The sequence below is a fragment of the Falco peregrinus genome, chromosome 9, assembly GCF_023634155.1.
Source record: "Falco peregrinus isolate bFalPer1 chromosome 9, bFalPer1.pri, whole genome shotgun sequence".
Classification (NCBI taxonomy): domain Eukaryota; kingdom Metazoa; phylum Chordata; class Aves; order Falconiformes; family Falconidae; genus Falco; species Falco peregrinus.
Window position 1 is genome coordinate 25,904,562 of NC_073729.1, and position 12,874 is coordinate 25,917,435.

General features: G+C 48.2%; 2 protein-coding genes across 5 annotated transcripts in view; both read right to left on the reverse strand.

Moving 5' to 3' along the window:
* Window positions 1–71: 71 nt before the first annotated feature.
* On the reverse strand, window positions 72–8,252 carry ADRM1 (ADRM1 26S proteasome ubiquitin receptor). 2 transcript variants are annotated; one of them, XM_055813281.1, is made up of 10 exons: window positions 8,232–8,252; window positions 6,275–6,485; window positions 5,899–6,015; window positions 5,696–5,819; window positions 5,185–5,271; window positions 2,936–3,017; window positions 2,488–2,717; window positions 2,029–2,186; window positions 988–1,090; window positions 72–297 (listed from the first exon to the last, which is right to left on the reverse strand). In XM_055813281.1, the coding sequence occupies exons 2-10, from the start codon at window positions 6,482–6,484 to the stop codon at window positions 191–193; spliced, it is 1,218 nt and encodes a 405-aa protein (XP_055669256.1). In that variant the 5' UTR covers window position 6,485; window positions 8,232–8,252; the 3' UTR covers window positions 72–190. The 2 variants fall into 2 exon arrangements, with proteins under 2 accessions (XP_055669256.1, XP_055669255.1); XM_055813280.1 differs by lacking the exon at window positions 8,232–8,252 and adding an exon at window positions 7,199–7,308.
* A 198-nt stretch (window positions 8,253–8,450) lies between these two features.
* Window positions 8,451–12,874, reverse strand: part of OSBPL2 (oxysterol binding protein like 2) — a 39,211-nt gene continuing 34,787 nt past the window's right edge. For all 3 annotated transcript variants that reach the window (XM_055813277.1, XM_055813276.1, XM_055813278.1), the window contains 2 exons: window positions 12,378–12,468; window positions 8,451–11,195 (listed from right to left, as the gene is read on the reverse strand). In XM_055813277.1, the coding sequence (XP_055669252.1) occupies window positions 11,093–11,195; window positions 12,378–12,468 (194 nt within the window). In that variant the 3' untranslated portion in view covers window positions 8,451–11,092. The remainder of the gene's footprint in view (window positions 11,196–12,377; window positions 12,469–12,874) is intronic.

Consider the following 12,874-nt stretch of genomic DNA (forward strand, 5'->3'; position numbering starts at 1 on the left):
GCAACTCCACTGAAAAAAATAGCAAGTACTGCTTAAGTGTGCATGTTAAACAGACTTGAGAATGAACAGTGTGGCAGATAAAGAAAATTCCTTTATTTGTAGATTTATATAAGCATAATATGAAGTTAGTAATCCTACTGCAGTTGCTTAAGTTAGTATCTAGGAGTATCTGTAAGGAAGAGCAAATAACTTAATCTAAACTCATATCTTCCTCTTCATCTTTCTTGTCCTTAGAGTCTCCTTCCTTTTGGTCTGACTTGACACTGTTCTGCATTGCTTTGGCAAACGCTTCTACATCTAGAAGTTAAACACATCGGTTATTTAACTTTGCACTTTCGGGGGGGAGTCCGCTGTCTGTACCAGGTTAAGCTTCATTACACAGGAAGTAAACGTTTGCTTTAGTAAGACTCAATTAGCAGGGAAGAAAATTGCAACACATATTCGGCTCGCTCTGACAGCGCCAGCATTTATGCACTTTTAACTGTGCAGAGGCAGCCTAAGACCAGGATTACTTCAGTAACTGAACGGGTCCTGAAAGCTCCTTAGAGAAAACGGGTACCTCCTCCCACCAGTGCTACGGGCCCCAGCTGTGTTCACTTAAAGATGACTCATTGAAGACTCCCACAAAAAAGGCATTCCTGAACAAGGCAACTACACCACCTCCAGAGCCTTCTGCAAAAGGGTTTTTCCTTTATCAAGAAAACTATGCCAAGGCTGCTCAGCACATCTCTTTGCAGAGCCCCGACTTCTCCAAACACATCTGACACACTGTGTCTGCCAGGGGACACCAGAGCCACTCGCCTTTCATTGCAGGAACAGTGCGAGGGTCATCATTACATTCCACGTTCAGTGGCTGTGTGCAGTGCAAAAAAAACCCCCAAACCACACCAAAAACAAACAACACCCGCCTTCCCCCCCAAAACCAAAACCCGAACAACCAAACCCAAACAACCATTTCATCCTGTTCCCAACAGCACCAATACTCACCTCCTTTATTTGCTGCATCTACTGCCTCTGCGGGTAAGCCAAACTGGCTCATTAGTGGGCCAAGCTGTCCTGAAGCTAAGGCAGCACTGAACATGCTCAATGCCTGTGAATTGGAGTCAACAGCATCAAGAAAAGGTTTGCATCGTGTTCCTCCAGCATCAGGTGGCTACTGCGCAATAACCGCGCGAGGAGAGCGGGCCTGGAGGCAGCCGCTCCCCTCTGTTAACCCCGGCACTATGGGCAGGGTTCAAAACGCCGCTGCAGCACAGGCCCCGCGCAGATTCCGCCATCAGGAACAACGCCTGCTCTTGGCCAGCCAGATGCCAGGAAGCACGAGCTGGTAAGCCCTGCTAGACCGAGCAACGCCCCAAACCACAGCCACATAACCTCCAGTCAGTTTAGCGCACGGAAAAATTCCATCTTCACCTAGACGCAGACACTCTATCAAATTGCCAACTAAAACCAGCCCTCATTTCCAAGTCTTGCCTACACAGAAGAGCTGCTATAGTTGAAACTAAAAATAGTCCTCTCAGCCACCGAAATTTTGCAAATGGGCGAGTTTCCATCAATCAGTCTAATAGCTCAAACTGGCCTGTAATACATCAGCTTTTATCACATGCAGACAGGCCTGGAATTAAGCACTAGTGTTTCAAGAGGAACAAGGGCTGCAGTGCTGTAATCACAAGCATCTCTTCCCATCAGTCGCTTGAAATGCCCTTTAAGGCAACTGCTGCCAAGCCACTCATTGACAGGGAATAATGAGTCTTCTACTACTCCTGCCATTTGCCAGAGAGTGTTTATAATAAAGAGAAAGATAAAGCCCAATTCCAAGGGAAATAAATAAAAATTCTGATCTGGTGCTGGGTGACTGCAGGAAGAAACAGTGTTCCATTAAACCATCTCCCTCCTCCCTTCCACTTCTACTGACAACCTCCTACTCTGAATGGTGTCAGGAACCTGAAAAAGCAGGGCAAGGCCGATGGCGACGCACGGGGGAGAAGGGGAGGAGAACGGTACTTCCCGTGACAGTTAGGCATCTACCTGCTGAAACTGAGGAGACGTCAGGGTATTCTGAATCTCTTCTGCAGTCTGCGGCAGAGATTCCCCCGAGGGAAGGTAAGGCATCAACCGTTCTTGAACTTCAGCATTGGCCAGGATGGGAGCCATTATCTCAGGAGTCAGAACAGTTGCCAGGTCAACTAGGAAGAAAATAAAGGGCTGGCTGTTAGACCATGCGCAAAACCTCATGTTTTTCTCATGTAAGCCAAACGATCTAGTCAGAAGAGTAGGGAAATGGAGTTAGCGCACTGCTCACATCCTTTTTCCCTCTGTTTTGGGAGCGAGAATAAGACTCTTGAAGCAGCCAAGCACAACACTCAAATGAAAACACGAACAAAAAAATTTAAGAGATGTTTCAAACCGATCTGGAGCACGATAGGACAGTAAAACAGCTCCGAAGGACTCCTGGATCCACCAGCTGTCTGGTCAGAACACTGTTACCTTGCTGTCCTCCTGCTCCAGATGGCACATTCATAGTAGCTAAAATGTTCTGAAGGTCACTCAGTTGAATGGGCTGGGTTGGGCTTGTGGCTGAGCTGGTTCCATTACCCGAACTTGGTACGGGGCTCGGACTGGTCACAGACGCAGCCGCAGGAACGGATGGGGCAGGCGTTACACGTGTAGAAGAAGTTGTGGAAGATGGTGTCACAGCAGCTGATTGGCTGCGAGAGCTGGAGAAGACAATTAGTATAATTAACTCCCTCCAAAACCGTATTTTGAAATGCTTCTTTTCAAGCCCTTACAATACGAAGGGCCCCTACCTCGTTTCAGAGAGGTCGTAAGCAGTCTTAATTCCCCTCACATTTCCTGCCCAGTAGGCCACAGCTCCTCCCACAGAAGCACAACTTTACGTTACAAAACTACCACCACTGAGGAGCAGGCAGCCTACCTTGACGATGAACTGCTGGTCGGGGGTCCCCCACTTCCAAGCAGACTGGCCAGCCCAGGACCCGTCAGTGCCCCCAGCCCACCTTCCGTAAACATAAAAGAAGAACAGGTTTAGAAATTTATTTCTTCAGGTTTTTTTGCACCTCTCTGCTCCAGAGAGGGCACTCTTGTACCTGAAAGGTTCTGAAAGACCCCAGACCAACCCCCCCACCCCTTTCTGTAAATTAACAGCTCTTGCATCCCTATTAGAAAACTGCCTTAGAGACCTGCACATTTTAGAAATTACTCAATTTCTAGATGTTCACAAGGATAAAATTACTTCAGCTTGTGCCGTACATACACAATCACTGTAACACAGCCCCCTCTCATCTACTGGTTCCCAAAATTCCAACTTTTCTCTAAAATAAAGCCAAGGCCCTCAGCAGATCACAGAGACAGTCTTCAAGTCACCACCACCACCATCTCCCTCATATACCCAGGGTTTTGCAGCTTCAAACCTAACGCAGAGACAACCTCACGCACAAAGTGCTGCTAGTAGAGCAGCGATCAGGAAACCAACACTTGGCCTTTGAGCCAACTGCCACGTGCAAAAGAAATCAGAATCAGCCTCCTTCATCCACACATCCCAACTATCAGGGACTTACTGCAGCATCAAGAACATCAGCTAAAAAAAGCTGGGGCAAGGCTTGGCTTCTAGGTCCACCGGAGCTGTCGGTGACTCAAACTGCTCCTCTACAATTCCTGTGAGCTGCATCAGCCAAACGCTCCATTTACCACACACACTTCACATCCATCGGTTTCTTGTACCGCATCTGATTAGATACACAACCCTACACAAGCATCTGCGTTCATCACCCACCTTTTGGGAACTATCTGCAAGCAGAGGACAGAATGACAGCGCTCTATTAGCTAACAGGTGATTACCTGAAGCTGCAGAGGTCAGAGTGAGCACCAGCCACCAACTCCCTCCTTTATATAGGACCTGCTCCTATAGACCTATGCCCTTAACACTTCCATTCACTAATGACAGAGCTTCCCACAGCAGCAGAACAGCTGGGTGAAGCTAACTGGACTGTACCACGCACTACTCAACTCTGTTTGTCCTTGCTAGGAAAGTTTACCAGGAGCACGAAAGCTCCGGTGTTGCAGGAGCTCCACACTAAAGGCAGAGTCCTGAGAGAGATGCAAACCAGATGCAAAGGAACAAGACACTGCTGAGGGAAGAGATCCACACAGATTCACCACAACCACCGTTTGCAGAGGCAAGCAGATGGTTTTCTCGCGTTATAGTAGCGAGTTTCATGTCAAGCTGCCGTAGCTAGATGTAAAGGCAAAGAAAGAAGAGCTGCTGAGACAGTGTGCTGAGAAGAAGAGGAAGACAGTCTCAGGAATTATGTGAAGCTTCAAGAAGGAAGATCTTTTCCAAACGCACCTTAAAAAGCCAGAATCTTCCAACACTAACATGAGATTTGTATCTGAAGCTGAAAAGACACGAGCTAGATCCACAAGAAAGGACTTTGGAGCTCAAGCACAGAACCTTAGCCGCTGCCACCTGCCAGTGCTCCTGTACCTACTTCCACTCGAGGGTCTGACCTCTCAGAAAATGCTCTAATGGGCTTGGAGTATGGGTAGCATTAAGAACAGACCACAGCAGAGACTCCAACATGCCTCTCATCCCCTTCAGAAAAACAGCGTGGCGATTCAAGCTCTCCCCAGCGTCGCCCAGGAGAGAAAACCCTAACCTGAGCCTTACTCCTCTGACCAGAGAGTGCCGTGGGGTGGGTACGCTCCAACCTTCCTCCTGAACTCTGCTTTGCACACAAATATTCACTGGATCAGAGACAACACAAGCAACTCCACAACCTGGTAACCGGGACATTCACCAGGAACAAAACCCTGGGTTTCAGTCCCTGCTTCAGTGAATATTTAGGAGGAAGAGAATGGGTAGAACAGGGGGGGTGGGGGGTGGGGGCAGAAAAAAAAAAGTAGAAGATTCAGTGGAGCAAGGAAGGAGCAGAACCAACGTTCCTTGCAGATCAAGCCCTAAGACGAGTGCCGTGTAGAATTTGGTACCCTTCATTTCCTGCATCCTTTTTTTGCCCCTTAGCTCATCTCTGAGGTAGGGCCTTGCTTTCTCACGTGAAAGCAGCGCTATTTAAATCAATAGCACTACTTGAAAATATTGTCAGGTAAGACTTAACCTGGCAGGAGAAAATACCATTTTGGCATAAAGATATTAAAGCATTTTACCAAGTCCTCCTAAGCCCGTTGGTCCGATCAGCTGCATGAGCTGGTTATGGCTCATGTTTCCAAGAAGGCTTTGCAAGCCACCCTCACCTAAAAACAAAAACATTCTGAAACACAACATATTCACATAGGTTTTTTCACAGCACTCCGGCTCAAACAGCAGGAGATTAATTGGCATCACATTCTGTATGGAAAAAACAGTTTCAAGTGTTTACTGATTCATGATGCTCATAAAAGATAAATGCAACTTGGCTTCATAAGGAGGTAAGACTCCAGAGAATCTACTGGAAACAAAGAGAGATTTCTTCTGGCAGTCTTAACTTTCAGCCTGCACCTACTGTAACAGCACAGTTTATTTTGCTCAAGCACGTTTACACTTCTGGTATTAACACTGTCCCCAGCTCACCCTCCACAGCCATCAGGAATTTCTTCCTAGGGAACTATTAAGTGCTTATTCTAAAAATATTTTTTTAAAAAAAGCCTCTCACGTGAAGGAGCAGAGAATGGACTGTACCTCCTAATGCCGAGAGCTCGTGGCCTCCACTTGCATTTCCACCTAAAGCACCAGGCATTGGTGGATTGTTGAGATACTCATTCACTTTACGGCAGTGTTCTTCATCCTTATCAGTCTTCGGCTCCTGCAAGAAAATTACTCTTGGTACAAGTCAAACTGGAAATATTTTGTTCCAAGACCCTTTTTATTGACTTCCCACAAACCTGCATCCAGAAGAAGAGTCGTTTTGATCCTGCCTTGAACTTCAATACATACACACGGCCGGTAGTGCACTGAGGTACCCTCTTGAATTCACAGTCATCGGGAAAAATAATCAAATCCTGGAAAATGTGGCAGCGGGAACAGATGTTTGAGAAAATACATGAATATTCCTTTTAGCCTCCCAAAGACCTTTGCCCTCCTCCCCAAACCTTCTTCCGTTTGCTCCTCATAGCAGAGAGAATATGGAAGTGCAGGGCTGTCAGGCCACAGCAGCATTCTCATGCTGATTTGTCTGGGAGAAGCTCTTTCAGCAGTGCCAGCGGAACACGACAGACCGCGACTTAACACCTCAGCACTGAAACACAAAACCATACTCACGTCCTCGACGTTGCCCGAAGTCCTGTCCTTCCAGCAGAAGTGAATGAGGGAATCGTCAGTCTGCTGGATGTAAACGAGGCCTTTTCTCTTGTCTGGGGTGACAGTGCTGCCCTTCAGGGACATCTTCCCTGCTCGAAATTCCACCAGGTATTTGCTCGAAGAGCCACGGGAGCCTGGCACCAGGCTTGGAAATAACGCACCTGAGGACATCCTGGGAAAGGAGCGAGCAGCCGCGATGAGAAACTGTCCCCGGTTCTCTCTCCTCAGCACCAAATACCGGCCTCCCTGGGGCGGCTCGGCACAGGGCACAGCCTCAGCGCCCGACAGTTCCGGGGCGCTCCAGAGGAGCCAGCGCGGGGGCCGGGGGAAGCCGGGTCGCCCCGCAGACCCCCCGGCGACGCGGGACCCCTGCCGAGGTACCCGAGCACGGGAGCGCCGCCCCCCCCGGCTCGCAGGCGCAGGGGCGCTCCCTGCGCGCAGCCCCGCCGCCGCGCTGACCGTCGGGCTCCCGCCACAGCACGGAGGACGGGCTGCCCGGTACCGGCCCGGGGGACCCCCGCAGCCCGGCGGCTACCGCACCCGGCCTCACGCACGGCGGCGGCCCGCCCGGCCCGGCCTGCGTGACTCGGCACTTGTCGCGGAGCTCCCGCTGCCGCCTAACCCCCCGCGCCGGCCGGCCCCGCTCCCCGCCGCCAGCGGCCGCCGGGCCCGACCCCTGACGCAAGGCCGGCACAGGGCTACCGGGCAGGCCCCAGCGCGGCCCCGGCCGCCCCCCGCCCGCCATCCCCCGCCGGGCCCCTTCCCAGGCCGCCGCGCCGTCCCCCTCGGCAGAGGCGCCGCCGCCCCGCGCCGGGCCAGCCCCAGCGAGCGCGCCGCCAGCGACACACGGCCCGCGGGGTACAGCCGGGCCCGCGCCCCCGGTACCTGCCGCCGCCGCCCGCAGGCCCTGCGCCGCTCCGCGCTTCCTGCTCCGCGCGCCGGAACCCCGCCCGCCGCGGGGCGGGGCAGGGCGGCCCGCGCGCCCCCGCGGCCCTGCGCGATTGGCCGGCGCGGCCGTCAGTCAGGGGCGGCGGCCCGCGACGCGCTGCTGTGTCACGGCGGCGGAAGATGGCGGCGGCGCGGCCCCGCCCGGCGGAGCCTGGGGCCCAGCTCGCCCCCGGGGTGACGCTCCCCGGCCGTTACGGCCTTACAGCGAGGCAGCTGCACAGGCCCGGGCTGCCGGCGGCGGCGGGCAGCGGTGTTAGGAGCGGCACAGAAAGCGGTGCGTGCGGCCGAGGCAGCCCGGGAGCCCAGGAGCCGGTTCGTTCCCGGGGGGTGGCGCCGAGCCGCTCGCCCGCTGCTCAGGGAAGAGTGTTGCTTTTGTTTTTTTTTTTTTTAAACATTTTTCGGCAAAGCATTCACTGAGGAATTACTGATAATTATTAAACAGGAATAAACACTGCTAGTTAGTTGTGGTTGCCCTGAGGAGCGTAGGCTGCGGGCTTCCCGTCCTCGGTAACCCGGGCACCGGGAACGATCCATAAACGCCTCGAGAAGCTGCTCCCCGCTGCCCTGCGGCGCTGCCTGCGGGACACGCGCAGACGCTGCACAGCGCCGGCCGCTGCCCGCCCCAAGCAGGGGAGACCCCCCCCCGCCGCCAGCCCAGCGCCGGGCCACGGAGGCCCCACGGCGCCCGCCCCGCTCCCCCCCTCCCGGCCCGTTCCCATCCCGGCCCCGCTCCCCCCCTCCCGGCCCGTTCCCATCCCGGCCCCGCTCCCCCCCCTCCCGGCCCGTTCCCATCCCGGCCCCGCTCCCCCCCCTCCCGGCCCGTTCCCATCCCGGCCCCGCTCCCCCCCTCCCGGCCCGTTCCCATCCCGGCCCCGCTCCCGCCCGGTTCCCCATCCCGGCCCCGCTCCCCATCCCGGCCACACGCGTTCCCGGCCCCGCTCCCGCCCCACCGCCCGCAGACCCGCCGTACCGCAGGGCACCGGGCTGCCGCCGAACAGAGGCCCCCAGGGCTGGGGAAAGGCTTCCAGGGCCCCGAGGCGTTCAGAGCTGGGACGTCACAATCATCCTCATCTTCATCCAAGGAGCTCACGGTGCAGGCAGGACCCGGCTGAGGCACGCCAGAGGCACCTGCAGCCCCCCCAGCCCTACCAGACAGCTGCCCTGGCACAGAAACCTCCCTCTCACCATCTAGAGGCCCAAAGGGTATTCAGTATTTATTATAATTTCTTTCTAGGTGGTTTCTCTACATAGCTGTATTAACATATACTAACACAGTTATCTTATATACAGTGTTTAATCAAGTTATAAAAGTGACATTCTTTCAAAAGGTGCAAAGTTATTAATGCTTTGACACGTAAACGACCAAGGCGAGATCCACATCAAAAATAAAACTTTTCCACCTGGGGAGCCCCACAGCCAGCCAAGCACAGACATGTCGGCAGTGAGGGGAAAGTATTTTGTAAGTGTTGTCAATGAAGAACAATAAATTAGAAGAATGGGTTTGGAACTAACCTGAAATTTTACTAAAAACTTTACACTAAAGGAAAGGGAGAAGGGGATAAAGACATAACTAATGAAGTGTTCTCACTTTAAAAGTCTTCCCAGTTTCTCTTCAAATCCCATGAAGATTCTACACTGAAGTTTGGATTAAACACATTGTTATGATTTTTTCACGCTTTCACATAGTGCCAAGGCTTTAGATCTTTGAATTTAAATCATAACTTAGATGAGAGGGATGCTAACCTGTATAGTTCTTCTTATAAAAAGAGTTTCTTTAGCAATTACTCTACAGTTTTCCTATTCAGGCAATTCCTATTTATAGGAATATTAAAGGTATTTATTTTAAAAACGCTACTCCAGCATTAAACATACCATTTAGCTTAAGCAAGTTTTAAACTCCCATGAGACGTTAAACTGGCTTTCAATCCTCACCCAACAAAGGGCTCCCTACACAGCCTGCAGCAAGTTTGAAAAGGGGGTTACAGTGCCTGGCACAGTTGTTAAAGTTTTTTTATAAAAAGTATTTTTATGCTTTCCCATATGGATCAGCAATGTCATTTTTAAAAAGTCAAGTGTCTACGCACTTACTAGGAACAAATACAACCCTACTGTCTGCCCTGTAATACCAAGTCTTCCTCTCGAACTTGTGAGTCCTGAAGACTTGCCACCAACACAAAGTACAATTTCTGGCAACTGAACAGAGCTGCCATGAGCACTCTTCAGATTAGGCCCCTACTGCCTTGAAGTTTTACAGCTGCTCTTATTTTTCCAGTGAAGATAACAACTAAATTTCCAAAAAAATTTAATGTAATCATTAGATGCATGATTTAATACAAAAATATTTCTTCACGAGCATGTTAATTTTCTTTTGCTTTTTAATCCTGTGGCTGAGAGAGAAGCACTTCAAAAATCTACTCTCTGGATGAAACCACAGATGTTTTGTCCATAAATCAGACCAGCTCTTCCATTAAGTCCTCAAGCTGCTGGTGCTTAACACCAGCAATTTCTGAATCACTGTAAACTTAACAGCAATGCAGTCACTCTCCATTTTTGCTTGGTTACTCGGTTAAAAACTTTCATAAAACAAGAAGCAACATTAGGATTAGTTTTAATTACTGGACCTAATTTTTCAAGCCTCTCTCCCCCCTTACCCCCAAAGTGTACCACTTGAAAGAAAATGAATATGTCCATTCGGTAATTGGTTATTTCCAGTATTATATGGCTTCGATGGTTTGATACGGAACAAAAATTTCCCACTTTTTGACATCACGTACTCACAGAAAACTTGTAATAGGTATAATTCTGCCAAAGCTTTAAATTGATTCTGCTTTTTCACAACATACAAAACAGACATGACCTAAAAATGAAAAACATGCAAACCAAAACTTCCCCAAGTTATGAGCCTGTGTGGATATACATACCAAAGTGCTTCCAAATAAAATTTTAGTCTAGAAGCATACATAGTGCCAAAGCTGCCAAAGGTAGTGCAGAAGTTTTAAGCCTCCAAGTGGTAGCAAGCGATATATTTTACATTGGAACCACCTCTACGTTCCTGCATTTGCTTCCGAAGCTTCTCGTATTTTAAGAACAGCATTTGACTTCAGAAAAAGTGCACTTTTTAATGCACCCTTCCCTTCTCCTAACGTATGCTTTATGTAATTTTATCACAGGTATACAGTTTAATGCTCACAGTGTCCAAAAGTTGTGAAGACTCTGTAACAGACAACTACAGCGAGAAGCTCAGGTTGGGTTTTGTTTCCCCGAGCCTCTCGAGTATTGAATCCTATGGCGAGAGAGGGGCCAGGGGCTCCAGCCCCCACGGCGTGCTACATACCGTATGGAAGTTCACATGCATCTCTTCACGGGGAGTATCAACAGTACTAGATTTGATCCTCTTGGTACCATATTAGCTTTTCATCCCTACTCCGAGTTCCAAAAACTTCAGATTCTTCACTATTGTACTAAGTAACAAGGATATTATCTCTATTTTATTTAAGTTACGCAGTTTTCAAGGATGTTATGTGCTCTATCAGATACAGTGTATCTTCCTGACAAAGAAACTAGGGAAAAGAATGAAGAACCAAAGGTCCCTTTGAAAATTAGTGAAAACATGATGATTTCAGGTGCAGCTTTATGGAAAGAATGCAACAGTATTTAAATATTTGGCAATCCGTTAGTGATAATTAAATCCTTGATTGTTGACCAATAGAATTTTTGTTAAAATTTACTTAGAAAAGCTGGTTTTTGCTATCAACAAAACCAGAGTAACTGGCTTGGAATGAAATCTAGTAACTAAATGTCCAGATGAGATGAGCAATTGCTTCTGTCATTTCAGTATATGTCTGGACAGTCTGAGAAATTTCTATCAAAATAGCCACCTGAGTACAGCCAATCTGAAGTCCCAGTGTATGGGTTAGTGCCTTGATGAAACCATCTGTAAAAATAAAAGAGAAAAAGGAAAGAAACAATAAAAGAAAAAAGCAAAGAGAGTGAAGATTTATTAACGGGGGGGAAACTACTTTGTTTCTTTCGTAAAACACTGTGAATTCTTTTCAGAAAAAAAATACTCTGCACATGAAAAATAAGGCATTAAAATTCCTACACTATTATCACACCGTGAAAAGTATCTTTAAATTTTCTTACATAAAAGTCAAGAAGGAGTGTGACATGGATTTTAAAATCGCTATCCTACTCCAAATAAAAGTAACATAAATACTCTAGTTTAAACATTGATTAGATACATTACTTTTTACTTTAAAAGAATGCCAAATCAGTTACACAATCCTTTTTGGAAATCTGTCCAAACAGGAAACAGTTTTGTTCTACGGTGCTGTACTTTGCACAGAACATTAACAGATGCTCACTTTTTAGCCACATTGACTGAAAACTATTTTATATTCTCTGGAAGAGATTTTCAAAGGCATTAACTGGAATTCGTCTGTAGCTGCTCCTCCAGGCTTTGGGAAGAGAATGTTTTCTCTTCTGAATTTCATGAAATCATGGGAGCATCCCAAAGTTCTTGCCTTTCAAGGCAGCACCTGCAGGAACTGGCCATGAGCATACGCTTAACTGGATAGCATTGGCATTTGTGAAAAGCAACCAGCAGGAGCAGGAGCCAAATCACACATTGCTCCGTGATGCATTCTGTGACTTCTCAGTCACTTGAATATGCAATCAAAAAAGCAATTTCTGAAGTATCCAAGCCAAGAAGTCCTAAGAGTGTGAAAATAAAAGGCCCCAGAGGGCCACAAAGTCTTATTTCACTGTCAAAAGCTGGACAGGAATTGCTTAAAGGGCAGATGAGGCTTAATGTTTTACTCATTCTAACAAAAATATGACCTCTGTAGGTTTTAAAAACAAAACTAAAAACCCTCAGTATTACCAAAATAGTTGATTATGACAGATTTCAGCATTTATTATTAGATAATTTGTCCAGGACAAAGTTATCAGCAATTTTGGCTTCCAGCTCCCGCATTTAACTGTTGACCCAGCCAGACACTACAAATTGTGCTGTCATGCAGGAAGTCAAACACACACTGTCTTGAATAAGAACACTTTAAGCAGTACACCAAACCATTCCAAGCATTAAACAAATGCACAACTTCTTCCCCCTTACCGTGTGTGCCACTCCACTTCATCTTTTGCACGTTCCTTGCGAGCAGCTCTTTGTTTCTCTTCTAGTCTCTCTTTTTCTTTGCTAGCCACATCTAACAAACATTTCAAGAGAAATCGGTTGCTTAGTGAAATAGAAACAAAAATACAGAAAACACAGAAAAGACTGCAGAGAAACAAAATATATTTCATTTAAGCACGAGAAAGCATTTGCTGTACACAATCTCACTGAACAATGAAAATCTCAGGCAACAAAAATCTAAAACTGTCGTTTCAGGAAAGCTGCTACTACAAACACAAAGTCAAAACTGAAACTTTGATGTTTTATCTACCAGAAACTGCACTGAGACAGCAGGAAAGAACTTAGATTAGGCATAACAGAGAAAGTTTTTTTTTTTCACTATTTGGCCATGAGTTTTTTTCTGACAAACACCAGAGCAACAGAGCATGTCTGTTCACCACATGTCTTTCCAGACAAACTCCAGAGCAAGAGAGCATGTC

Coding starts and splice junctions, on each gene's coding strand:
- ADRM1 (XM_055813281.1), bottom strand. CDS start 6,484: ATGTCCTCAGGTGCGTTATTTCCAAGCCTGGTGCCAGGCTCCCGTGGC. Junction 6,016..6,274: donor CTTCGGGCAACGTCGAGGAC/GTGAGTATGGTT, acceptor CACATTTTCCAG/GATTTGATTATTTTTCCCGA. Junction 2,718..2,935: donor ACCAGCAGTTCATCGTCAAG/GTAGGCTGCCTG, acceptor TGTCTTCTCCAG/CTCTCGCAGCCAATCAGCTG.